The sequence below is a fragment of the Micropterus salmoides genome, unplaced genomic scaffold, assembly GCF_014851395.1.
Source record: "Micropterus salmoides isolate LMB-PRFRI ecotype aquatic unplaced genomic scaffold, ASM1485139v1 Ms_hic_scaffold_15, whole genome shotgun sequence".
NCBI classification, from domain to species: domain Eukaryota; kingdom Metazoa; phylum Chordata; class Actinopteri; order Centrarchiformes; family Centrarchidae; genus Micropterus; species Micropterus salmoides.
Window position 1 is genome coordinate 17,970,572 of NW_024040596.1, and position 25,031 is coordinate 17,995,602.

Here is a 25,031-nt window from a genome sequence, read left to right on the forward strand (position 1 = left end):
TGACAGACCAGATGGACTGCAAAATGAAAAAATCTTTATTATGACTGCGTATTAAAAATTTACATGGTATTGACTCATTGAAAAGTTCCAAATGTGCTGATACAATATAAACAATGCTAGTAAAAGGAGCATAAAACAAAATAAGTGGTTTGTGTAAAAACAAAACAAAAAACACCTATAATAAACACAGTGCAATGTGCCAACCACCCAACAATTAGCTCTGTTGCATTTGTGCCACTATCATTCCAAAACATTAACAAATGGCAGTTATTGACTGCTTATGTGTGTTGTTTGCTCACAGACATCAAGTGCAGGTTCAGTCATTGGGGTGGAAGGTTTCAAAGCATCGAGTGATAACGCAGCACGCGCTCATTTCCCTTCCTTACAGACAGAATGTCAGTGAACACTATGAACGCTAGTTGCTTTTACTGACTTCACAGAATCAAGAATGTGTTTGTGTGCATTACCAGTAGATCATTAATGCTATTGGCTCTCAGTCAAGGCAAATAAGTAGTACCATCACAGTATGTATTTGGTGCGCAGACCAGCCCATTGATTGTCCTTTGTTTAAAAACAAGTCTCCGCTGGTGGCGGCCTCTCCACCTTCCTCTGCCAGATCCTAGCAGCAGGCGGATCTCCGCTTGTTGCTGGACTCTCTGCAATCCTCCAGGTCCACGGTAGGAGACTCTCTGTTCTCATTTCTCTTCCTCAGGATTGTAGGCAGCACCAGATCGAACAATGTTTCAAAGAGCGTGTCCACATTATAGCCTGTCTTGGCGCTCGTCTCAAAGCACATCTTCTCTGCAGGCAGGCTGCTGTTTTCCTCCAGGCCCTTGTAGCGCAGTATTCTCCCATAAAGAGCCGCTGCATCCTCGGGGGCAACCTGTTTCTGTAGAATCATCCCAGAGAAGGACACAGGGGAGGCAGGGGGTGTGGGGCAAGCAGTCAGCACCTCTGGTTCTGTCCTCTCCTCCTCATACTCAGTTCGGTCCTCAGATGCCACATCTGAATCCAGGAATAGCTGAGCTTTAGGGTCTGTGAGATCAGCCTTGTTGCCCACTACAGCGTAAATGCAGTCATGGTTAGCAGTATCAGTCAGGGACAGGAAGCGCTCCTCCAGCTCTGCTAGGCTCTGCCAGTTGGTGACGTCATAAGTGAGGATTACCGCGGCTGCACCTCGACAGTACATTGAGCCCAACCCATGGAACTGTTCGCGACCTGAGGAGACAGAGAGAGCTCGTCAACGTCGGAGACCATGAACACAGACTTCAAACAGCCATACTTTATGAGCAGCGCTGCGGAGGGACACAGCACAGAGAGAAGTTGTGCAAGATAGTCAGCAGTTTGAAAACAGAAACAACCTTTGTTGTTGAAATATGCAGGACTCTTGAAAGGGAACATTGTGCGTGAATACCACTGGGGGCATTGGATAATATTAGCACTATATTAGGTACCCCCAACTATGATTTTTAAAATTATCTGATTAGTTGTGTTGTACGCATCTTCACATCCCTTGTTTTATTCAACCATCAGTGTTAGAAAACGCTTTATTCTTTTTGCTTGAAATGTAACTGGAACAAAACAGTTTTACGAAAAAATTATTGATGAAATTTATTGTGACAATTAGCAATATTAAATTATATGAAATATTTTATCGTGATAACATTTTTGGCCATATCTCCCAGCCCTAGCTAAAACGAATGTAGTCATGTAATGATTCCTGACTTCAAGAAGGTTATGAATGTTGAGGTACTGATTCAACTTTATAGGTCTTTTTGGAGGCTGCTCTAATATTTTGTCCACCCCACTGAGAGCTAATTCAACAAAAAAAAAACACATCTCTCAGTATAAGAAAATATAATTCCACAGTAACATAATCTACATCCTGCAAAATTACCAGACATTCAAATCAACACTTCTCAGTTTCAACAAAAACAGATAACCTTCATGAAAGTAGGATTTATTGCAGGACTGTTGCATTAGACTGCATTTTCTACCCATCTATATCTAGGGTTGCAGATAAATAGTTTCACTGTTGATTAATGTGCTGATGATTTTCTCATTTACCCGTTTGTCTATATTTTTTGTGTCCAAAACCCAAAGATATTCTGTTTACCATCAAGCAGCAAATCCATTACCAGAGAACATTTGGCATCTTTGATTGAAGTATAACAATTAACAGATTATCAAAACACTTGTTGATTTCTTTTCTGTCACTCAACTGATTGATTGACAGCTATAATGCTACTGAAGTGTATTCATTACATTCATTAAATCACAAATACCTTCTGGAATATATCAGAATACATGAAGGTCTGAGGTAGGAAGATATTTCTTTTCTTACACATTGTTAGCTGAAGTGACAAAAACTAAAAGCCCCTAACTATGTCTCACTGTGCTTCTGGAAAATACTACTGTATGCAAGTTTGGAAAAGACAGGTTGAAGCACGGGGTGTCAAGTCTTCCTGTCATAGCCGTGACATGTGACTATTAAGAGGAACAGGGTACGCAGCTTCAACGCCTTCATAGGGGGCTTTGACACTAAACCGTCAAACTGGAAAGGTCATTATCAGTGGAGGATTAAAAAGGAGCAGAGAGCCTTTTTTTCCAATGTGCTGAGCACACATCCGACAGATTTTAGGACAACCCTTATAACTGCCACTCTTCCAAAGCTTTATGGTTGAATGACTCGGTGCTGATCTGGCATTATTCTACAACAGTGACTAAATAAAACATGGACAACAGCCTCCTGTCAGAGGTCATGGAGTTGGGGAACACAGACAGGAAATGGCTTTCTGGTTATGTGTCCGCCCTTTCCTCATCTCCTCCTTATGGCTCACCAACTCTGCTTTAGTCAAGTGTGTTATTTGGCTAACAGGGTTTACTGTAATTCATGTTTACCCAATCCTGGAAAGTGGTGCGGTTTTCAGCTTATTCATCAGCAGTAACGAGATGGATCACCAAATTATTCCTGTCATAGCCAAATTAGTTAAATAAAGAGAAAGTGAATTTTAATCCACCAGCATGTGATCATTGAGGTTAATTAGGGGCAGTAGTTCTAGAAAAACAGGAGTTTGTATATGTAGTCAATATTACAGTGAAATAACAGCTTCTGTATATAACATTCATTCCATTCAAATGAGCAGTATTCTCTATTTCATAGCCTACTAAGGAGGCATAATTGGTCAGAGCAACATGCCTGATATAAATGACAATTATTTTTCACCACTGATGGTTACATACTCACTGGTAGAATCAGTCCTTTTAATTCAAGAGTACAATTCCTGTACTTAATTTACAGCAACAAACCAATTGTGATAATTTACCCTTTTAGTCCTTTCCGAGAGTAAAAAAAAAAACAATACTCAACATTAGCTGGTTGTAGTTTCACATAAAACGTGCTTTCCCTCTCGGTTTCATATCATCATTGTTTAAAGTCCTCTGGGTTTTTCAAGTATTGGTCAACTTTAAGGCAACGCAACAGCAACTTGTGATACACAGTCATCATTATTCTTGACATTTGAGACCTAAAGGTTAAATGATTAATGACGTAGGCTAATTGAAAACAGATCTCCTTGCATTTCAAGATTAATTTATCTGGCAGAATGAGGGCCTTTGCAGTTTGTGTTGTCATGGTGGCCACAACACATGTAGACAGGCTCTTCTACTAATATAACTCACAACTTTTTAGAAGACAGTGTAGTTTTAGAGGCTTTTCACTTTGATATAAGTTAAATCCACTTGGAATTGTCCATCTTTAGTCAAATCTTTAGCAGTGGTTGGCATTTCTGAAGCCTTAATCTCAGGCTCCTGTTCATGGCCAGGAGCACACAGACGACAATGACTTTGATTATGTCAGAATAGTCCAATATTAGGCAATATAGCACAAGACAAAGCATGCCATGATTTTTTGAAACATCTGTTAGGCAAGCAGGAAACAGAGTGAAGTGACTTATCACACGTAGCACGATATATATTTTTTAATAAAACAGTATATGGTCTATGCACAATAACAGACAGGGCCTTTAAGTGTAAGCTGGTTTTCTGTTGGCCCACTCAAAATCACTTTATTAATAGTTCAGGAGTTAGGCTGGTGTTTGCAATAACTTTACAGGGCTTCAAATTCATCTTACCATATGATAACAAAATAAATCTAGAACAAACATTTGCTTTCATTATTAATAAAGCTATCATTCTCTCCAATGAAATGAATTTATATTGTATTCTACATATCATGAAGATGTGTAACAAATATTTACCTTAAATTCCCAAAGCCAAAAGAAATGTGTTAAAAAGGGACTTTCTCACATAGTTTGACCAGCATGTCCCCTAAAATCAAATGAGTAAATAAAGCAGCTGGTATTATTTTTTAAAAAGTGTGGGACTGTGCACATATTTATTTTGAAGTTGTTTTAAAGGTTGGTTTTCTTGGATTATCGGGTCGTTTATGCCCTGTTTTGACCTGAAAACTTCATTGTTCAGGGCTCTATATGACATGGCATTTTTTATATTATATGTTTTAGCACTAGTACTGAGAAGTTTAATCTGTCATGTTTTACATGTGAGACTCACATAGCGCGCAGGGGCAGGTTTGCAAAGTGCTGCCTGTGCAGCGGTCACATGCCAGTGATTGCTTCAGGTGGTGGGTCACGCGTTATCAGGTAAACACAAGTTAATGAACTGGAGGAATGAGGCTTGATAAGAGTTTGAAACAAACAATGAGAGAAGGCTGAATAGATAACATGAACGAGGTATTACCAGCAGTGTCCCATATGGAGATATTGTAAGGTCCCCACTGTTTGAGGAAAAACGCCCCTCCAACGGTGCTGATGGTGTCTTTAAACTTCCTCTCGGTGTACCTGTGGAGAAGCGACGTCTTCCCCACGTTCATGTCTCCCAGGATAACGACCTTGACGTCGGGCTTCTTCATCTTCGACATCTCGGGCATGGTTGTCCCAGTCCCGCTACAGGAGAGCTTGTTTCCCTTTTTATCCGTAGGGAACAAAAAACACGGTCTAGCTCGTAGAATGAAATCCAGGTGGGTCGCGAATTGCTCTGAAAAACGCCATTTTATGAGCGAAAGTTAATTTGTTGACAGCGTGATATTCAGCGTTGGCTCATTCTCAATCTGTTTTCTGACTGTGAACTTCAAAAAGTAACTGAGGTGAAACAGGAAGTAGGAGGGGCTAAAATTTATAATGGTGCTTTTTTTTAACCCTGACTGCGCCTTTCAGGTACGGTCAACAGGTTTAAAGAGTAAACTAGGCTATTTAAGATTGAGAAATCTTGCACAATATATGAGTGAAGAGAAAAATAAAGCAACAAGTGGGTAAGGCAAAAACAAATAGGATTAACAGCTTACTTTTAAAATTTTATTAACAAAAAACTCAAGATACAGGTTTTATGTATATTTATATTCATCTAAGATTTAAATGAAATTGAAAGAAAAGATGTTATATAGTTTATACCACACAACGGGAAATACAAGGATCATTATCAAACATTTTAGCAAAATGCACTAAAATATTATCCTCAACACATTTTTAAATGTTTGCGCCTTTAATCTGTTGGGCCATGGTTGTTACTTGGGTCTACCAAGTTTAAGTGAGGAAGAAGGATTTGTATACAGCCAAGTATGAAGGATTTGTGTGTTTTTTCACCTTCAAGGCTAAACTCAGGGCAATAAAAGAACCTATGTACTACGCCCGATTTGCGCTACTGGATCACCGGGTGGTCGTTTTTGCACTCAAACTTGACCATGTCCATGACACATACAGATTCTTTAATCAAAAAATAATAATAAACTTGATGGAGAGGAAATGGGTCACTTGAGAAGCTTTTCACTTGAGAAGCCACTATCAAAATGAAGCTCAGGCAATAACGTTGTCTTACTGAATAATTACAGCGGGCTACATTTTACTGTTTAAATTCTTCTCATTTTAAGTTTACCCTTAAGATTTTAAAATAATTCCAGTGTCATCGGTTCATGTGCTGCGTTCAAGTGCTGTCATATATATATATGACACTTGTTGGGAGAGTGCAAAGGTTTGTCCCTCTCTGCTAAGCATGGAACAACAAATACAGCAATGCATTTTAAGAAGAGTTTTACAAAAGTTTATATATTATATATGTTTCAATGTATTCTACATTTCATAATGAAATGTTGTTATACAGGACTGCGTGTAAAAAGTGTGCTTGTATATTTTTGTTCTCAAAGCCTGTTGCTTTTTAAAGTTTTTAAATTGTGAGACATGTGATAACTGATTTAAACATTTTTTTTTAAGTATTATTATTTCTGACAAATGCAGTGAGCAACAAGTCATGTTTATACCTTGAGGTTGGAACATCTACAAATATACAGGCCAAATGTACAGGCCTGACATTGAGCATACTCCAAGCATATGCAGACGTTCACCAGTTTACCAGCGTACCTGAACATATTAAGCTTGATGTACGCTCGCCATACTGTCACAAGCATATTGAGAACAGCAAAATAGTGTGCTTACTGACACAGCTTTTTAATTATTTATCAATATTATGAATCCATTGTTATGAATTGAGAAGCATTATGATCCCTCTTGCAAACACAAGGCGCACCATAATTGCAAATGTATTCTATTCTCATGTCTTCAATCCCACCAGGGGGCAGTATCACATTTAACAAACTAATGCACAGGAGACAGAATGAAATGAATGAAAGCAATGAAATAAAATACAGTGAACAAAATTAAAAGGAACTGTCCTTGTGCTTACATTATTATTATCTATATTTGATGTGTTTGTCTTGGTTCCATGTCATCCCAGATGTCTTTAGCCTGTATCAGTCAGCCCAGAATAGCTACCGTTTATCTTAGAATATTTTATTGCAGTTGATATTATGGTGATTAAATACATATTTGGGGGGATATCAGTGCCCTCTGTTCATATCAGCATCTAGCGACTATTAGAAGAAGAGCAGCTTTAAGTACTTCCGCTTTAACAGCTGCTCAACTGTGCTGGCTGCTCTTTGATTGTTGACAGATCTCAACCTACTGGGATCTTTAGTGTCCGAGCAGCCTTTAAAGGCATCATAAGCCTCTCCTTCCTGTACTGCCGCACTGGGTTAGGGCGCCTCATGATCAGGATCATTTGTGTACAGTTGTCAGCGTTGACACGCAGTTCCAGTTTAGGTAAGAAGAACTGTGTTCAACAAAGGGGGAAAGCTTCATGTCGGTGGCTGCAGTTAATGAAAACATGCCTCAACAGATTCACTTGCTCGCCTTTTGCGTTATCACAGTTGCGCTGTCGATTGTCGCCACATTGGTCTGTTTGAACGGGAAAGGTAACGTGAAGGAAGTATTATGAAAGTGTGTTTATGTTAACGTCCTGGTAGCTGTAACTAGCTAGCTAAATTATACGACTCTAAATCTTGTTGGTACCTTTGCCTTTACATGTTGGTGGAGGAGTTGACAGCTTTTTGAGTACACAGGGTCTCTAGGACCCCGCAGACACCTAGCATGCTGATGAGCAGGCGGAGAAAGGTGAAGTTACCCTCAGAGACTGATCAGAGGTCAGTTTTTAGATTTCCCTAATGAAGGGAAAGGTTGTAAAAAGGGTTCGGGACACCGATCCCCAGTCAGTTTATTTCAAAGCGCTACGTTACGTATTTTGCTAACGACGTGAAAGGATAAACATAGACGGCTAGGCTTTGGCTAGCATACAAAGAGTTTATATTTACAAGGTATTGGAATGGTTCCCAAGTTGAAAACAGTATATATTACCCACACAAGTCCTTCTAAGCTACCTAAATGGCCAGTTGTCGCTGTTGACGTTGTTTTGGACGGCGGCGCCCCGCGGCTTTGATGCAGCTAAGAGCAAAGAGCAGACGTCCATCATAATCCGCAGTGTCAACATATCCGTTCAACTCCGTGTGGAGGAGGTTACTCTGTAAGGATCCGCTATGCAAGCAAACACAACGCGGGGGTTCTTGTGGTCGGACGTAGAGACGAGGACATTGTTGAACATCTGGGGGGAGCAGGACATCCAGGTGGCGCTGGATGGAAACTTCCGAAACAGCTTCGTGTACCGCGACGTTTCCCGGAGGCTGGGTGCGATGGGGTTTGAAAGGACGCCTGAACAATGCCGCGTGCGGATCAAAAGCCTCAAGAGACAGTACTTGCTAGCAAAGGAAGGTAACCTACGGAACAACGGGCAGTATCACAAGATTTGTAAGTTTTATGACACCATGGAGATGATTTTGAGCAACCGGCCCGCTCTTGACCCTCAGGAGTTCACAGACAGCGGGGCGGGAGGAGAGGAGGCCGTGGACGGCCTGGAGGAGGATGGAGAGGATGCTCAGGATGCATACTCTGAGAGTACAGGAGAGTGTCCTTATCCTGCAGAGACTGAAGTGAAGTTGGAATATCCAACAGTTCCCATCCCTATTCCAGTTAAAGTGACAGTGGGCAACAACAACAGTAAGTGCTCCACCTGGTCCACATTCATTGGCTCTTCTGTGTCAGATGGATGCAGTATGTTTTGTTTTTTTGTCATTTCTAAAACCATGATAGTTTGATTGTTTATGCTCAAAGATTCATCACATAATGTCTCACCCCTCTCTACTCTAGGCACCTCAGTAAGACCAAACAACAGCAGCCAGTCGGTCAGCAAGCTGTCAGCCAGAGCACCTAAGCGGCCAAGGAAGCGGCGTGCTAACTTCCCCATGGAGAAACTAATGGAGCAGTTTCTGGAGCAGAGCGCCCAGGCAGAGGACAGCTTCTACCGGATGGAGGAGCAGCGCTTGCAGGCGGAAGACCGTCGCAGAGAAGCTGAGCACAGCAGGGAGCTGCACATGCTTCAGATGCTCGGGCAGATGTTCTCCAGCATCTCCTCTGCCAGACCAGGCCCTGCAAACACTCCCTCCAAAACGGCTCCTCCAGCCCATGCTCCCGGGCTCTCCAGTGCGTCCCCGTCATGCACACGTGGCCAGTCCGGTTATCTCAGACGCCCTTCACCCCAGACAGACTGTTTCACCCAGCAAAGTCAACAGTTGAACCCAGATCCCCAGGCATTAGGTATCAGCTTCGGTTTCAAGTGTGCAGCCTTGAGGTGGATTTGTATGAAGAGAAAACAGAAATGAAAGGCGTATCAGCTGTAATGTGAAGGCACAATGAGGGAGCCATTACTCCATTTCACTGTTTTTCTTTAATTAGGTTGTTTGTTTAATATATTTAACTCACAGCACATTATTATCTCTGTTTTAGTGTGTGTGTGTGGAAGGTAAAAATGTAGATTAGACACTGACTCAGGCTAAACTTCAAAGTGGTCACTTTGTTTATTTCCTCAGTGTTTGAACGCTACTACAGTTTGGGGTCTACATCACGCAGAGGCATGGATGATGACATCCTCTATATGGTAAAGAGTATAGTCCCTCCACTGACATCCAAAAAGCACAAGGGACAAGATGGACGTATTGGGATCGTTGGAGGATGCCAAGAGTATGTCATACTCATCCTGCATATTAACACCATTCATCCAACATAAGTGTAATTTGCTATTCTTTGCCTTAATTTTCTCCACCTCCTGACAGCTATACTGGAGCTCCATACTTTGCTGCCATCTCTGCATTGAAAGTGGTAAGCGGTAATTCTGATCATGCTTCTGACAGATTTATCATTAATGCTACTCAGTCTGGTGCTGTGACTGTGTCCTTTTCTTGTGTCCAGGGGGCTGACTTGTCTCATGTGTTCTGCACCAAAGATGCTGCACCTGTAATCAAATCATACAGCCCTGAGCTCATAGTTCATCCTGTTCTGTAAGTAAAGCTCTACCTGGACCAATTATGATCTGAATGTCCTGTTGATGGGCCATAATTCAGTATGTGTGTTTGTAGTTCACAAATCACAAAAACTAGGCTAATCCGTCAAAGAAAACTGCAGTAACAATTTCTATGAAGCCCATATTTATAATGTAGTACAGACGATACCTGCGTAACATATTGTAACACTTTCAGAATACATTATAAGAGCTGTTGTAAACCTTTTGTAATGCTTGTTGTTAGGGATTAATAGTAGAATTATAACACAGTATAAGGTCTTTTTTCCTAATTGCCTATAATTAGTCTACACATTTTCGATGAAGGGTTACAAGTTGTTCTGGCCGTCATGGTGCTTTCTCACCATGATGAGTGGATAATCTGTTTATGGCATAATGCCTATAAGCTCTTTGTTTTCCTAAGGTAAGCAAAGATGTAACTGTAGGTAGACAGGGAGCTTTACTTTGAGGGTGGGTTCTGGTGTCAGAATCGCCAAAGGGCCTTCAGTGAAAATCAATATAAGACATGTGAAAGTGACAAGAGTGACTTATTCACAGCAGACATTTAGCTTACAATAGCAGGAAAAGCACATGTGAAGCACATTTAGTTAACAATGGCTCAGTTACATAAAGTGTCCCAGTGAGCCAGCATGCACAATACCAGGAGCCTGGAACTAGCTCACTTAAATGGAATGTAGTTGTTATTAATGACAATGACATGCCAAGTGTTTGCTAATCAAGTGCATGTGAACTGACATTTCTGAATCTAACATCAGCTACACTCAGTTACCTGTTCGTTAGGTACACCGAGCTAAAACAAATGCGTGACCTCGACATTTTTGTTGAAACGTTAGTGTGCGGTAAATCAGTGGTTTACTGGTTTTTCACATCAAGGACCCCTTAACTGACACAAATTAGAGAACAGACCACCATTTGATAAAATTCTGTCCCAGTGTCTCCCATCTGATTGCAATTTTGCTTTTAGATGTTTTATTACAGAAAGTATATGAAATCTATGACTAAAATAGTCATACATTATGTCACTTATGGATGGAATAATATTGAAAATAACAGTGAGAACCACTGAGCTAAATAACAGAAACACCCCTGTCTCCTACAAAATGATGGTAGAGTTCAATCAACGACTCTCTAAATAAAAATGGAACATTATAACCTTCATAAAGGGAGGATATATTGCTTTTTTACTGTTGTGTTAGACTGAATTAGTTTTAACTAGGTGTACCTAATAAACTAGCAACTGTATATACACCTTTAGGCTTCAAAGAAACATGCCGAAATTGTTAAGAGTAGTGGAGAGCAAATAGCATATCCCAGCAACAATAAAGCAGATATGGTCTCTTCAAAATTTTGGCAATGGACATAGAGGTAATTTGAGCCACAGAGGCATGTTCGCATCCTTCCTTTCAACTACTGGTCTTCATCGTGCATGAATGGGTGTGTGTAAATTGATTCATACGAGTTTTTATCAATGAAAACCGGGATTATTTCTGTGTAATGCATAAAAAAAAAAAATTGCTTTTGGGAATAAGAGCCTAACAAGGGTAAGATTTGTGATCGTTTGTGCATTCGAACACATCTAACGTGTGTGTGTGTGTGTGTGTGTGTGTGTGTGTGTGTGTGTGTGTGTGTGTCAAGGGACAGTCCTAATGCAGTGGAAGAGATAGAAAAATGGCTCCCAAGACTGCACGGCCTTGTGGTGGGACCAGGTCTAGGGAGAGAAGACTTGTTACTGAAAACAACCAAGGCATGTAGAATATGTTCACTCTTCCTTGCACTCAAACAGTCTGTTGGACCAGCTGCTTGTGCATAACCACAACACTTAAGTAAAATCACATATTTAACAATTGTTAGTGACGACTTAAAGCTGCACAACACAAGTCTTTGTTTGTGGTTCCCTGTGAGTGAGAACGGTGAAAATTATAATTTCATTTCCCAGAAAACATGGCATGTATATTTCTGAGAATGTCAAAGAAATGAGAGACTGTTATACTTGTGATACTGTGACTCTGAACTTTAAGCCATCTGTCCTTTTGTGGGTAAAGAAATGTATACACCTGAAACTCGAATATCTGTCAGGGTAAATAGGACAGTTGTACTGTGGAGTTGTAGCTGAACTTTAATCCAGTTTAAAGATTAATCTGAAGAAACAAGTACATGTGTTTTCTCTCTTTTAGGAGGTGATTGAGAAGTCTAAAGCAAGAGACATCCCTATAGTCATTGATGCAGTAAGTTCCAGCTGTTGAACAGATGGGATATTATTTACAAAGTCATACACAATCACTGAGTGTGTGTGTGTGTGTTTGTGTGTGTGTGTGTGTGTGTGTGTGTCATTTGTTTGTTTTCAACAGGACGGATTATGGCTAGTAACACAGCAGCCATCTGTTATTCAAGGGTACCAGAAGGGCATCCTTACACCTAACTTCATGGAGTTCACCCGACTGTATGAGGCACTGGTGGGTCTCTGCAGAGTTGAGTCAGTCACCAGTTGATGGCATAAAACATACAATGCTGTCTGTTAAACTGTGTGTGTGTGTGTGTTTCTGCCTTAGCACCATGAGCCCATGGACAGCAGTGATCATCAACGCAGCGTCATGCAGCTCAGTGCAGCCATGGGCAACCTCACTTTGGTGCTAAAAGGAGAACAGGATTTCATTTCAGACGGCAGTAAGGGTTAGTATCAAGCCCATGCACAGAAAAAAAAAATATATATATGAGACAAACTTTCCCAGCCAATCTTTCACCTTTTCTATTTGTGTAAGTCATTTCTCGGATCTGAGAACCTTTGGATCTCCTTCTTTCATGAGTGTGATATCAAGTTGTGCCTTCTTGTTTTCAGTGATCTCATGCAGTATTGAGGGCAGTGGAAGAAGATGTGGTGGACAGGGTGATCTTCTATCCGGATCTATGGGAGTTTTGGCACACTGGGCACATGCTGCCTCTGCAGTTGGGATGATCAAAAGGTAAAGACATGTTTGTGCATTGTGTGTTAATACTAGTGTGTATAGCACCATTTATTTCTCTCCATTTCCTAATCTGTAATTTTTTTTGTCCTCCTCCAGTGTGAATCCTTCAGTGGTTGCAGCATTCGGGGCCTGCTGTCTTACAAGACAGTGCAACAGTCAAGCATTCCAGCGACATGGCAGGTCCACCACCACATCAGACATGATCCAGGAGATTGGCTCAGCCTTCAAAAAGATATTTGAAAGCTGAAAACGGCCAACTGAAATCACAATTGTTGTTTAAAAAGCTATACATACATACTCAATTTTACATTCTCTGAAACTGTTGATATAGCAAATGGGTGGACTAGAGGAAAATGTTCTCATCAAGCTGAATTTGAATGAAGGTGAGGGCGATCTGGTGCAAAAATATACACTGACTTGTTGTTTGAGGTGTATTAAATGAACCCTATAAGAAAACCAACAAACGCGGTCTTGGTCTTCCATCTCTGAAGTAGTATCATGAATGTATTCAACCAAACATGTTGCAATAGCTGAATTCTTCACAGCCCACCAAAGAGACTGAGGTGGTAAGATAAATGGGTGCACAGTAAACCAGAAACTTCTTTAAATTTTAAAAATAAATCAGATTTTGTGCAAGAGACCTTTTGAACAAGTTCTCAAAAGCAGCCAATATCATGGCAACGTGCTTTTATCGCCACAGGGTGGCAATATTGATTTGTAACATGGTCATGTCTGTTTAACTACACAGTCAATGAGATGAAAGAAGGGTATTTTAGGTGCTGGTTGAGTATCACAAAGTTAAAATGTAAATGACAATGTTAAAAAAAGTACAAATCAGAGGGATTTTCTTTTAATGCCACTTTATACTTATACTCCTACATCTCAGGGGGAGATATTGTACTTGTTAATTAATTACATTTATCTGACATCTTCGGTTACTAGTTACTTTACAAAGTAAGATTTTTACACACAACATATTAAGATTTTATAAAATATGATGTTTTGTTATAATATATATATAATATAAATTGGCAACTATTTTGATTCCTTCTGATTATTTTATGTATATATAATAATTTTGAGGTTTTGACTGATAAAACAAGCATTGTGAAGGCGTCACTTTGGCTCTTGGCAACTGTGACAACATTTCTCACTATTTCAAAATGTCTACCATCGGTTAATATAGAAAATAATAAGCAGATTACTCCATAATGAAGATAATCATTAGCTGCAGTCTGATACAAAATAGTTCAACATCAACCAACTACAGCAATAAAATCCTGCTTTACATTAATGCGTGAGGAATAATAATATAATATATAATATAGTATAACAGTCACAGGACATTGAGTACTTTTAAAACTTTATGTACATTTTCCTGATTATACTTCCATACTTACTCAAGTAACATTTTCAATGCAGTACTTTTACTTCTCACAGACTATTTTTACAGTGAGTTATTAGTACCTTTACTTAAGTAAAGCATCTGAATACTTGATCCACCACTGTATATTTGATTAATTCATTCAACCTGTATCTGTGGTTGCAGAGCATGCGCACAACTGAAAACATTTGTTCAGGCACTTCAGCTAACAGCTAACGTTAGCTGCTGTCGGGGGCCAGTAGTAGGACCTGCAGTCCGTACACGACGTAGCGTTAGCACCGAGAGTCAGAGCAGCATCACAGTGTGTTAAACGTTTGCTGTAGAAAAACTACTGATATCCGCACAGGTAAGTTCATCTGTAAGCCGCCTTACTAACTGCTACGTGAGTGTAATAAAGTTATGTTGAGCGTTTGTTTTTGCGTTTATTAGTGTCGTGGCTCGTTCAGTAACGTTATGCGTTAAAAGCTAACAGAGGCTAATTTGGCTAACAGAAAACGTTACATTGAAGCAAATATGATACAAATAAGACCGCTTAAACTGTCACAACGATTGTGTTTTGTCTTTGTTTCTGTAACGTTAGCTTATCAGCTAAAGTGTTGTGGGGTTTGCCCCTGGGTGAATGAAGTGGCTGTTTAATGTTTCCCTTGGCGTTGCTACGTTAATAATCTTTGTGTTTGACGCATCGAATAAATCATCGTTGGTTTAAACCTTCAGCGATGTCAGCCAGCGACTGAAGTTAATGCACGTCACGAGGAAAATCGTATTTTGTTGTGCGTATCGCGTAGAAAAATAGTAAGGCAAAGTTGCAAAGAAGAGAAAGTTGGTTATTTTTAAGTTAACGTTACTTTGACGTGAACGTTAAACTCGCCAGCAGTGTAAAACACGTTAGCTGAAGTTAGCGATAATTATCATTTACATTACACGCTGGAACTCAGCTGTTGTCGATGGAAATGTTTAAGGTCAGGAGTGAATTTATTTTTATTAATATAACTCATCGACAACCATAGTAACGATTTTTAGCGTGACGGCTAGTTCATTGGGAAGTCTAGCTAGCTAACATTAATGTTTCTGTTGTTGTCTTTGCTGTCTCAGTTGGTGCGTAGAAGACCTTAAAGGACACCATGAGGTGCACGCACTAACAACTTCAAGTGGGTAGTTATCTATATTAAGTTACCTGGCGCTTATTTATAGTTACTTATATTCTTGTCGAGTTATTTTTCTAAGGTCACAAACTAGTTAGCTCTCTGTTGGCAGATTTATAGTACACGTTGCATGTTTCAGGATGGCTGACTCCAGATTAGTTGCCCCCCCCCGCCTTTCACTTATTGACCATTATCGTTTATATTTCCGATCTGATTTCAGATCATTTATACTGGAAAACAAGAAGCAATGCAGGAAAGTCTGATGCAAGTAAATGAAGTAATGGTTGCAAAGAAAACACCTATTTCTAAATACTTGAGCATTAACGTTCATTCTGCAAGAGCAGTAACTTGTGGCTTTACAGCATCAACACACATTTTAATAATGATTTGTTGTTAACAGGTACAGGTGTCGGGGACGTCCAGGGGTAAAGACGGAGCCGCAATGCTGAACCCGGCCAATGGTGACCCAAGCCACATTGTTGTGAATTATGTTGAGGAGTATCTGGACCTGGTGGAGTCATTACCTTTTGATTTGCAGAGGAGTGTGTCTCTCATGAAGGAAATTGATGCCAGGTATCAAGGTAAAGAACCTAGACCATGCAGTCACTGATGCGAAGGACACAAATCCCTTTCAAATATTTCTACATAAATCAAAACTAAAGACATTACAGAAATCAGGTTGTAACAATAAACATAGTTAAATATTTTACTTTACAGCTTCCTTAGTTAAAAAAAAAGGCAAACAGTATATGTTATTAGGATGTCAACAGGCAAGGTGAGCAGCGGTTTATTGTCCAGTGGTAGTGTGCATTTCAGATGGGCATACAATTCAGCAAATGTGGATAGTAAATTCACATTTATATATGAATGTTTTGTCAACAGCAACTTATAAAGTCAGAACAACTGCACTCAATTAGCTTCTAAACTATTTCCTGTTTTACTTCATTGTAAACAAGTAAATGAGCAGGTACTGGTGTTCCTGCTAAACACTTTGCATAGCACATTGTAGACATGTAACTATAATGTAAAGCTACAGAGTACATTGCACCTGCATGTCTGAAACCATAGCTCTTAACCTCTCTCACTAGATTGTGCCTAAAGTCGACCACTTTGCCCACTCAGCAGTCTCATCACCTTCCCCGGAAGTAGTCGGTATCATCTCCTGCTTTAAATGGCATGCTTGTTCAACATACAGGATGCACCTTTCATGTCCATTGACAGCAGACTAAACTAACAGATTTGTCTCCAGATAAGATCACAAACTATAATGTACTTGAATATTTCATTCCGTGCATGATAAGTGACACACCTGAACCCAAAAACTACACTCAGTTGCCAGTTTATTATGTACAACTTGCAAATGCAATCTAATACAACAACACTGCAATAATGTATACAACTTAACATATAGGTGTGGTCATATTTGTTTCACCTAGTTAGACTTATTATAATCACACCTCTTAGTAGAAATTCACAGAATACAAAAACCTAAAAAACAGCTTTGGAAACTACATTCTCCAAAATTACCATTATAACCATTTTGGCACTATCTATTGGCTATCATATTAAACAGCATTAGTTTTAGTTAAGTGATGTTACAGAACAGTAACACAGTTTATTACAGCCACAAGTACTTGCTACACTAGGCAGACATACAGTGGTATATAGTAAATAGTGCAGTTTGTTCACAAAATTTTCACCAACACCCTTCACACATGCATTGGAGAAATTATCTATTACAAAATGTAATTAGGTGAAAGTTTGACATTTCTTTTGTCTGTACATTTTGAGAATATGTTGAATTTCAGTATTCTTATTCCAACTTGTCCCCCCCCCATTGATTTATTTATTGGCAGATGTTCTGAAGGAGCTTGATGATGCTTATGAACGGTATCGCCGGGAATCTGACTCTTTTCAGAGGCGAAAGCTTCAGTTATCCATTCAGAGGGCGCTGATTCGCAGTCAAGAGCTCGGAGATGAGAAGATCCAGATTGCTGGTCAAATGGTACGTAAAGAACACCCTGTAGCTGCTCCAGTCGAGCTGCTAATTGGCAAACTTCAAGGTCAGAGTGTGTGTGTAACTGTGTGAGCATAGATAAGTGCTCTCCTGGAACATGTGTGCTCAGAAATAATCTACCCTGAGTACATACAAAGTAAAAAAGGTTTTACAGGCCTGCTAAAAGGCCTTTTTGTATTGGGGTGTAACTGGTTTTCCATTTTACACAGATTTGAATTTCACTGGAATAAGTACCAGGAACAACAGCAGTAAACACTGAGTCGTCTTCTTATAATTCCACACTAGAGGGTTATCATAAACAACACCATATTGAATCTTCCACTTCCAACAAATGTTTGGTATGTCACAATGGCAGTGGATGCATCTCTTTCAGCTTTTATTTTTAATTCTTAGAGAAGAGGTTAAACCATTGTAAAGCTGTATGATTTATCCAAGGAAGGCCATACTACAGGTTACAACATCATCTACCCAACTAAACAAGTTTTAAGCTTGATTATACTTCTGCTTCAAATCTACGCTGTAGCCTTCACATAACCCCGTAACATATGCCGTAGCCTGACGTGCACCTTCCCAAAAATGTAACTAGACGTCGCGTCACGGCAGACCGTAAGAACTGCAATTGGTCGGCTGGGTAGCCTTGCATTTCCTCCAAGCCCACATGTAGTGCTTCGTGGTTTGAAGTAAGTTTTACTAGCGGCTAATCCAGTGGCTGTAAAATGGTGGATCAATATATTTGAGTGTCACTACCCACACGAAATGTCACTATCAGAATGTGATCCATTCGGTCGATAACATTTGAAAAGTCTACAAGAGCTGCACGTATATCCTTTAACCCCCACTCAAGTTAGTGGAGGGCTAAACTGGAAGTTAGCCTGCTTGGCCGGCAAGTATAACATGCATGGCTACGTGCATTGCTTACACTGTAGGTTAGGGCGTATAAGTATAAATTGCACTTCAGTCACCGTGTACTTTCTTTGTTTCAGGTGGAGTTGGTTGAGAACCGAACACGACAGCTGGACTGGCATTCTGAACTTCTCCTTTCCTCTCAAGAAGTCCCAGAGAGCCACGTCCCCACAGCAACATCCATGACAACCACTGCAGCATCCATGATGTCGTCATCATCATCATCGTCAGCCACCATCACGCCGGGCAAAACTAGCCACCATGACAAGAAGCGTGACGAGGTCACCCCCGGCTCAGGCGGCGGAGACAAGGCTGGAGGGAAACGCTCGAGACGTCAGAAAAATGGAGAACCACGGGAAAGTTACGGAGGTCTGGATCACGCTGAGGAAGTGGGAGTGGGGGCATCCCGGGAAAAAAGGGCCAAAACAAGTTCAAAGAAGAAGAAAAGGTCAAAAGGAAAGTCTGAGAGAGAAGTATCACCCCCAGACCTGCCCATTGATCCAGATGAGCCAACATACTGCCTGTGTGAGCAGGTGTCCTACGGAGAAATGATTGGCTGCGACAACGATGAATGTCCCATTGAGTGGTTTCATTTCTCCTGTGTTGGGCTCCATCATAAGCCCAAGGGCAAGTGGTACTGCCCCAAGTGTAGGGGTGAGAATGAGAAGACCATGGACAAGGCCTTGGAGAGGGCCAAGAAGGAGAGGGCGTACAACAGGTAGCTCGCTCTGTCTGGGCCAATGAACACTATTGCGCAAATGTAATTTTATGTCCTCTTTGTTTCCCTTTACTGTCAAAACTGTTTTGAAAAGTTTTGAATTGTGAGGGATCCTGTAAATAGTTATTTTTGTAACTGTAGCTGCATAGCTGAGACACAAGATTGCTCCCTCCTGGTTTGGATCATTTGTAAAGAATGAGCATAGTACAGTACAACCTGCATGTAGCCAGCTGTCCTACATCCCCTTGTCATCATGCATGCAACATCACCTCCTCCCTTCACATATGCTCAATTAACAAATAAAACATTTCTAAACAAAAGAAGAATGTTATGTTTACATCAATTCAGGGTGAAGTGAAGAATCCATAGAAAATGAAGGTGACATCATTGTGCAGTGTCCTGTCTTAAGTAAACTATTGTGTCCATAATCACTCATGCACTACTTCCTATTTAACAGACACACTGTAGTAGTTTATTCTGTAGTGAGCAGTAAACTGAGATTTTGGACAATTGTGGAGCATCTTATTGAATCATCACATAAGTGTCACAACAGATTTTCTGTAAAATGTGACTTCGCATTGTGGGATTGTTAGCAGGAAGTAAAGTATACTTATATCATTGATATTTCTGAACGATGTATCAAGACTATGTGAAAGGGGTGGCATTTAGTAATGAAACTACAGTGAATAATCACCTGAATCTGCTGCCCCCTTTGGCTTTACAGAGTTTTAGTGAGACTGTAACTGGATACTGCTGAAGTCTCATTTGCTTTTGCTGAACTTTAGAAGGAATTTTAAGATGCGCTGGACTATAGATTTTGTTGCCCATCACTAAGTTTCTTTAAGAGGTATCTCTTTGTGGCCAGTATGGAGAACAGGAACAAAAAATCTTTACATTTTAGTCAATTCAAATAAAAAGGTGTAAATATAGTATACTACATACTAAATAGGAAGTGATTTCAGCCTACATTTGTAATCTGTTGTAAATAAGCCGTCAATCACACTAGAAAGTTTCACTTATAACTCAAGTGATGAGTTTTGTTGCTCTAGTGTATATTTCAAGTGATACAACTTTAACAGTGGCATTTCTGGCATGTTTAATATGTTGATGTAGCAATGATAACTCCCATGTTATTTAGGGACTAGATTATATTTGTATGCAAAACCACAGTTTACCTCACTGGCATTGCCTTGAATTGACATACTGGTCTCACAAAACTTGACACAGCATCAGTATTAACCCCTGTCGAAGCAAGAAAATAATATAGAATTTGCAGTTACAATAAAAAGCTTCACGCAAAACAGATGGATTCGCCTTTTTTTTATTTACAAGTGCTGAAAAAACATGACATGGGGGACAACCAGTGCAAAATCTGTACATAAATTCAGTTGCAGGTTTCTTATATACATGAGTACTGAACAAGAACGTGAATACACTCCTTCTGTCATGCATGTAACAGAGTTCACAACACAGTAAGACATGGTGTAGATGTCTGATTTAGGTAGTAGTCCCTGATGCTCATGCTGCTCATTCTCCCAGGGTAAAGGTAGGATCTCATAGGAGCTCAGACAAACTGCCTTGTGAAAAACTGAAAGAGATGAGGAGCACAACAGAAGAGCACCCATGCCTTCATTAATACACCTCCAAAACATTTAACATCATTAGTCATGGGGAGTTATTAAATGAGTTAGAAAACCAGAATTTTTGGGTAATGGCCCACGAGTCCATAGACAAAACATCAAGGCAAGATTCAGCACATTTCCCCTGACGGACTGGAAAAGGATATATTAGAAAAAATGAATCCCTCTTGGCGGGCACGAAAAAAAAAAAAAAAAACATTCTATGAAGGGTAATTGAAGGTAAAGTGCATAAAAGCTTAAAATCGGAAAAGGTGGTGGTGGGGGGCCCAAAAATTAAGAGGTACTCCACTAAAACTTGCAGCACACACAGCTTAACAATGGAGAGAGCAGCTATCAGGATTGTCAGGTCAACTGTCTCTCCAGCTTTGTTCTACGATGGCAGACACACGCTTCTCGTACTCCCGCTTGTTCTCCTGGTACAGCTGAGCTGCCTGACTGTTGGCTGGACTGTTGGGGTTTGGTTCATCAAGCAGAGACTGAGTAAAAGAGGATAAATACTGAAAGTGAGAAAGTTTTAGCGGACAACTAACAAACGTGTCAACCCATTCATCTACTTACACACACACACACACACACACAGCGGTTTCCAGGTACATCCATTTTAAACAGGGCTTCGGCAGCAACTTCAGAATCTTTCAATTTGTCATCTGACCTTTGACCAAAATATCTGACTATTATGCAACAAGTTTATTTTTTTATTCTGTATTAGAATTATTGTTACCACTAAACAAATAAAATAGTGCATGAAACTATCAATATAATAAGGATAAACAATTTATTTTCAATAGTCTCTCTCTACAATTATTTACAATAGAGCTGTGATTAATGTTCTATAATTGGTTAATTAATCGATTAGCCAAAATTCTCTGGTTTCAGCTTCTCAAATGTTATCTTTTGGTGTCCTTAGTCTTCTATAACCTTAACTGAATGTCTTTAGCTTTTGGACTGTCAGTCTGATGAAGCAAGACATTTGAAGATATCACCTTGGGCTCTAGGGACCTTCACTATAACGATTAATTGAGTAAATAATCAAACTAATAAATTAAATCGATACTCAAAATAATCGTTAGTAGCAGCCCTGCATTAAATTTAAAAATCTCACTGTATTTTGTACCCAGCATTTTCCTTTTCCCAGAGGACTCATTTTGTACAATTGTATACAACAGGACATTTTGTAACAATTGTGATTTACAATGAATGATCTGAATCTTTATCTAGTAAAGATGTTTTTTTTGTTGTTTTTTTTAAAAATCACTAAACTCAGCCTTTTTTTTCAGTTTATGTTTGAAGTAAATAAGGGTACCTGCATTTACAGCTATTATTGTATTGTTGTTTATTGACACTTCCTATCCTATCTCGAAGCGCATCGGCTATCGTCTAAGAGATTTAGCCTCTGGGGGCAACGGCCAGTGTTTTGGGGGTTCTGGTATAACCAACAGATATCCAGGCCAAGACTTCCTCTTCAGTGCACCGGACATTGTTTACAGTCAGATTAGCAATCTTGGAACCGACTGGCTATCATCTGACAGCAATTTGAATGCAGATAAATTAATAAAAAGCTAATATATAGGGTTCCAACATTGGTAAAATGCTCAAACATCATCAGGCAACAGCCGATGTGTTCGGAGGTGCCACTGTTCTCCACACGGACAGTATGCAACAAAGCCTGCTCAAACATGATTGGTCGACACTACTCGGACTACAAACCGAAAATATCAAAATCTTCTTTGGCTACATTTGTGTGCAGAGACCTGTTCATAGAGATTACTTCCTACCTGGATAGATGTCAGAATAGAGGAGACATCGTAAGTGGGACTCCAACGATTCTGTAGAATGTCCAAACATATACTGCCATCTGCATAGACTGTGGATAAAAACACAATTATACACGACCAACAAATATCAACACTATAAAAAGGTGAAAATAAGAGTTTTCCTACCATTTGGATGAAACATCTTTGACACAAATCGTACTGTGGGGGGTTTGTTGGGGTATTCTTCTGTGAACTCTACAATGAGTTTAAATGTACCTGGTACAAAGACACAAAAAACTAAGTTAAATCTGACAAGTTACAATGCTAGATATGATTTCTATGCAATATAGTGACAATATGGGTTACTACACAAAAGGGTACGTCATGAACACAGTGAGATGCTTACCGTCCTCAAAGGGAGTTCCTTCAGGGCTGTCAGGTTAGAGAAAAAATAAATAAATTTGTCATTCATTTCATACTTCATGCACAAATGTACATTTACATCTGTAGTTGGTCTGTCTGACCATAGAAAGTATGGCTGTGCATCATTGTTTTACCCAAATATGACTGCATTCCACACCATGATGTTGTTTTCAGATGGGGCACCGCTGACACCAGCTGGAGGGTCCTCTTGTAGTCTTCATAAAAAAAAAAGAGAAAGGAAATAGATTTATTCAGCCAGACTACTCAAGTGAGAGTCAAGTGAATTACATGGCCTTGTTCCTCTTTCAACATTAAGCCACAGCCAATTTAATATTTTAAATAAATATAACTCCATCTGCCAACGTGGCTGATGGCAGGTACAGCAGACTCCGTTGCCACATTACAAAATTATTTATAACTTCCCCACTTTTCTTGTGCCACTTGCACACTTAACCCTGGTTGGTGTTCCGTATTTTTAAAGAAAGCAAGTCCGCCTTCTGCTTTGAAAAAATATATACATATCATGATAGCAACCAAGCAACTGCCAATCAAGTCAGTGCCGTGAGTTGCGTAAGTTTTGGGCATTGTAATTTCTTATTAACTACAATGAAACATCATAAGGTTTTATCAGCTGAGATAAACATTAATGTCAGAACTTACTAGTTATCAACCTAAATGTGGTACAGAGACTAACACCGTGGCAGCTTAAAGTTCTCGCTAACTTTTAATTAAGGCACAATAACTGAGAGGAACATTGACATTCATAGGAGTGGCTATGTAATGTGTATTTATTAGAAACATTTATCATAACCTCAACATTTTAAAATTATTTTCAAATTTTGAATAGCATTTCATGTCCCCACAGTGTTTTAACCAGAAGTCCTTTATACAGCTGTTCTCCACTCCCATCACCTGAAAAGACCTGTCCAAATCCCTGCAGGTTAAGGAGTCCTGTCTGAACTTAAAAGACAAAAGCTAATACTCGGGACAATCAAAGGATCTGGAGCAGCTGAAATTTACTGTCAGATCAAAACATGTTTGAGGACCCCTAATTAGCCAGGTTAATCTAAATTGGGATATGGAGGGATTTCATTTACTCATATTGGCACCCGATGCAGATTTTTCGTGGACAAAGTGTTCTATTACTGTTAGAAGACAGCATGATGCAGACTTGAGAAAACGCAGCCCGAGTAATGTTAAACATTGTGGCTACCGCTTTGGCTTAATGTTGTGCTTCTCACGTTCAACACAATGCATGTTGGGGATCTCTGGATAATAACAGACTGTATATAAAAAGGATAATAAGTTGTGGCATTACATCTCGATTAAGACTAACGTTAAATCACAATAACTTCCCGAACATCTTTGACAAACAACTTTCATTTTAAGATAACGTTAAGCTAATGTTGGTAAGCAGGGTACACTGACTTAATGAAACGACAGGCTTAAATTCATGGGACACTAACGGTTGTTCCGTTGCATTAAGTGTGCCCCCCCAATAATAAAATGGTCAACCGGCCACATGTCACTGAAATTTAACGTAAAATGCTTGCTATTTTAAAGATTTAGCTAGCAGCCGTAAACTGTGACAGTAACGTTAACATTAGTCGATTAACCTGTTAGCATGTATTAGCTAGCACTGTTAGCTTCTGGCTACCAGGGAAGTACTTTTACAAAATTAACCATATTTCACTGAAAAGTTTCTGAACACAAGAATATTTAACGTCACATCGTGTTTGTTTTCCGTTCGTACGGTCTGTGAAGATTGGTGAACCAATAGGTTAGTTATATAGACAAATACTGGTTAGCTATGCTAAGCTATCGAAAGCTAGGCTAATGTTAGCTGTTTTTGACGAATCATAGCTAACTAACATTATCGGCGTCGGTATAATTTCTGTCCATCAACTCACCGTTTAAAATCTCTCATAAGTCTTCTTCTAGCCGGGGTTGACATACTTTAACTTGTTGAACACGTCACGTTAATAGGAGCTTATTTTATAAAATAAAAAAGGTTGTATTTAAAAGTTATTTGACACCTCCACAGTAACCCCGTTCACCGCAACCCCAACGCTTCCTGACACTCGATAATCCTCCCCACCTAGGTTCATAGGACGATACCACATCATGGAAAGAGGAGGGGACAATTTAGAGTGCCAAGTTCAACAGAATTTTGTGTCATTGGATAATCAGTATATGCCTCTTGTGCCGTTCATAAAATATACTTCAGAATACACTGCGATATATAACCGTAAGATACATGTATCTATTGACTTG

General features: G+C 39.7%; 4 protein-coding genes across 11 annotated transcripts; 2 read left to right on the forward strand and 2 right to left on the reverse strand.

Annotated features, from left to right (window-relative positions):
* Window positions 1-17: 17 nt before the first annotated feature.
* On the reverse strand, window positions 18-5,161 carry rab20 (RAB20, member RAS oncogene family). Its single transcript, XM_038720734.1, has 2 exons — window positions 4,759-5,161; window positions 18-1,218 (listed from the first exon to the last, which is right to left on the reverse strand). The coding sequence occupies exons 1-2, from the start codon at window positions 4,946-4,948 to the stop codon at window positions 620-622; spliced, it is 789 nt and encodes a 262-aa protein (XP_038576662.1). The 5' UTR covers window positions 4,949-5,161; the 3' UTR covers window positions 18-619.
* A 1,854-nt stretch (window positions 5,162-7,015) lies between these two features.
* naxd (NAD(P)HX dehydratase) lies at window positions 7,016-13,240 on the forward strand. Of its 3 annotated transcripts, XM_038720731.1 has the most exons (11): window positions 7,163-8,456; window positions 8,607-9,053; window positions 9,326-9,476; window positions 9,569-9,614; window positions 9,705-9,793; window positions 11,449-11,557; window positions 11,988-12,038; window positions 12,162-12,266; window positions 12,363-12,483; window positions 12,650-12,773; window positions 12,873-13,240. In XM_038720731.1, exons 1-11 carry the CDS (start codon window positions 7,940-7,942, stop codon window positions 13,021-13,023), a joined length of 1,911 nt encoding a protein of 636 aa, XP_038576659.1. In that variant the 5' UTR covers window positions 7,163-7,939; the 3' UTR covers window positions 13,024-13,240. The 3 variants fall into 3 exon arrangements, with proteins under 3 accessions (XP_038576661.1, XP_038576660.1, XP_038576659.1); XM_038720733.1 differs by lacking the exon at window positions 8,607-9,053 and having other exon boundaries at window positions 7,016-7,169; XM_038720732.1 differs by lacking the exon at window positions 8,607-9,053 and having other exon boundaries at window positions 7,068-7,321.
* A 1,118-nt stretch (window positions 13,241-14,358) lies between these two features.
* On the forward strand, window positions 14,359-20,245 carry ing1 (inhibitor of growth family, member 1). Of its 6 annotated transcripts, none has more exons than XM_038720735.1 (6): window positions 14,367-14,506; window positions 15,253-15,308; window positions 15,523-15,579; window positions 15,703-15,883; window positions 17,159-17,307; window positions 18,303-20,245. In XM_038720735.1, the coding sequence occupies exons 3-6, from the start codon at window positions 15,550-15,552 to the stop codon at window positions 18,942-18,944; spliced, it is 1,002 nt and encodes a 333-aa protein (XP_038576663.1). In that variant the 5' UTR covers window positions 14,367-14,506; window positions 15,253-15,308; window positions 15,523-15,549; the 3' UTR covers window positions 18,945-20,245. The 6 variants fall into 6 exon arrangements, with proteins under 6 accessions (XP_038576667.1, XP_038576663.1, XP_038576664.1 ...); XM_038720736.1 differs by having other exon boundaries at window positions 15,523-15,570; XM_038720737.1 differs by having other exon boundaries at window positions 15,523-15,555.
* A 514-nt stretch (window positions 20,246-20,759) lies between these two features.
* On the reverse strand, window positions 20,760-24,838 carry ube2al (ubiquitin conjugating enzyme E2 A, like). The gene is made up of 6 exons (XM_038720741.1): window positions 24,668-24,838; window positions 22,892-22,972; window positions 22,741-22,766; window positions 22,521-22,610; window positions 22,356-22,444; window positions 20,760-21,056 (listed from the first exon to the last, which is right to left on the reverse strand). The coding sequence occupies exons 1-6, from the start codon at window positions 24,709-24,711 to the stop codon at window positions 20,928-20,930; spliced, it is 459 nt and encodes a 152-aa protein (XP_038576669.1). The 5' UTR covers window positions 24,712-24,838; the 3' UTR covers window positions 20,760-20,927.
* Between the last annotated feature and the right edge of the window lie 193 nt (window positions 24,839-25,031).

What these genes read in the sequence shown, in the direction of transcription:
- rab20 (XM_038720734.1), bottom strand. Translation starts at nt 4,948, where the DNA reads ATGCCCGAGATGTCGAAGATGAAGAAGCCCGACGTCAAGGTCGTTATC. An exon ending in CTCCATATGGGACACTGCTG is followed by an intron (nt 1,219 to 4,758) that starts GTAATACCTCGT and finishes CTGTCTCCTCAG; the next exon opens with GTCGCGAACAGTTCCATGGG.
- ing1 (XM_038720735.1), top strand. Translation starts at nt 15,550, where the DNA reads ATGCAGGAAAGTCTGATGCAAGTAAATGAA. An exon ending in GTCTGATGCAAGTAAATGAA is followed by an intron (nt 15,580 to 15,702) that starts GTAATGGTTGCA and finishes TGTTGTTAACAG; the next exon opens with GTACAGGTGTCGGGGACGTC. An exon ending in AATTGATGCCAGGTATCAAG is followed by an intron (nt 15,884 to 17,158) that starts GTAAAGAACCTA and finishes ATTTATTGGCAG; the next exon opens with ATGTTCTGAAGGAGCTTGAT.
- naxd (XM_038720731.1), top strand. Translation starts at nt 7,940, where the DNA reads ATGCAAGCAAACACAACGCGGGGGTTCTTGTGGTCGGACGTAGAGACG. An exon ending in TGTTACTGAAAACAACCAAG is followed by an intron (nt 11,558 to 11,987) that starts GCATGTAGAATA and finishes TCTCTCTTTTAG; the next exon opens with GAGGTGATTGAGAAGTCTAA. An exon ending in TCCCTATAGTCATTGATGCA is followed by an intron (nt 12,039 to 12,161) that starts GTAAGTTCCAGC and finishes TGTTTTCAACAG; the next exon opens with GACGGATTATGGCTAGTAAC.
- ube2al (XM_038720741.1), bottom strand. Translation starts at nt 24,711, where the DNA reads ATGTCAACCCCGGCTAGAAGAAGACTTATGAGAGATTTTAAACG. An exon ending in TGGAATGCAGTCATATTTGG is followed by an intron (nt 22,767 to 22,891) that starts GTAAAACAATGA and finishes CTAACCTGACAG; the next exon opens with CCCTGAAGGAACTCCCTTTG. An exon ending in AAAGATGTTTCATCCAAATG is followed by an intron (nt 22,445 to 22,520) that starts GTAGGAAAACTC and finishes TTTTATCCACAG; the next exon opens with TCTATGCAGATGGCAGTATA.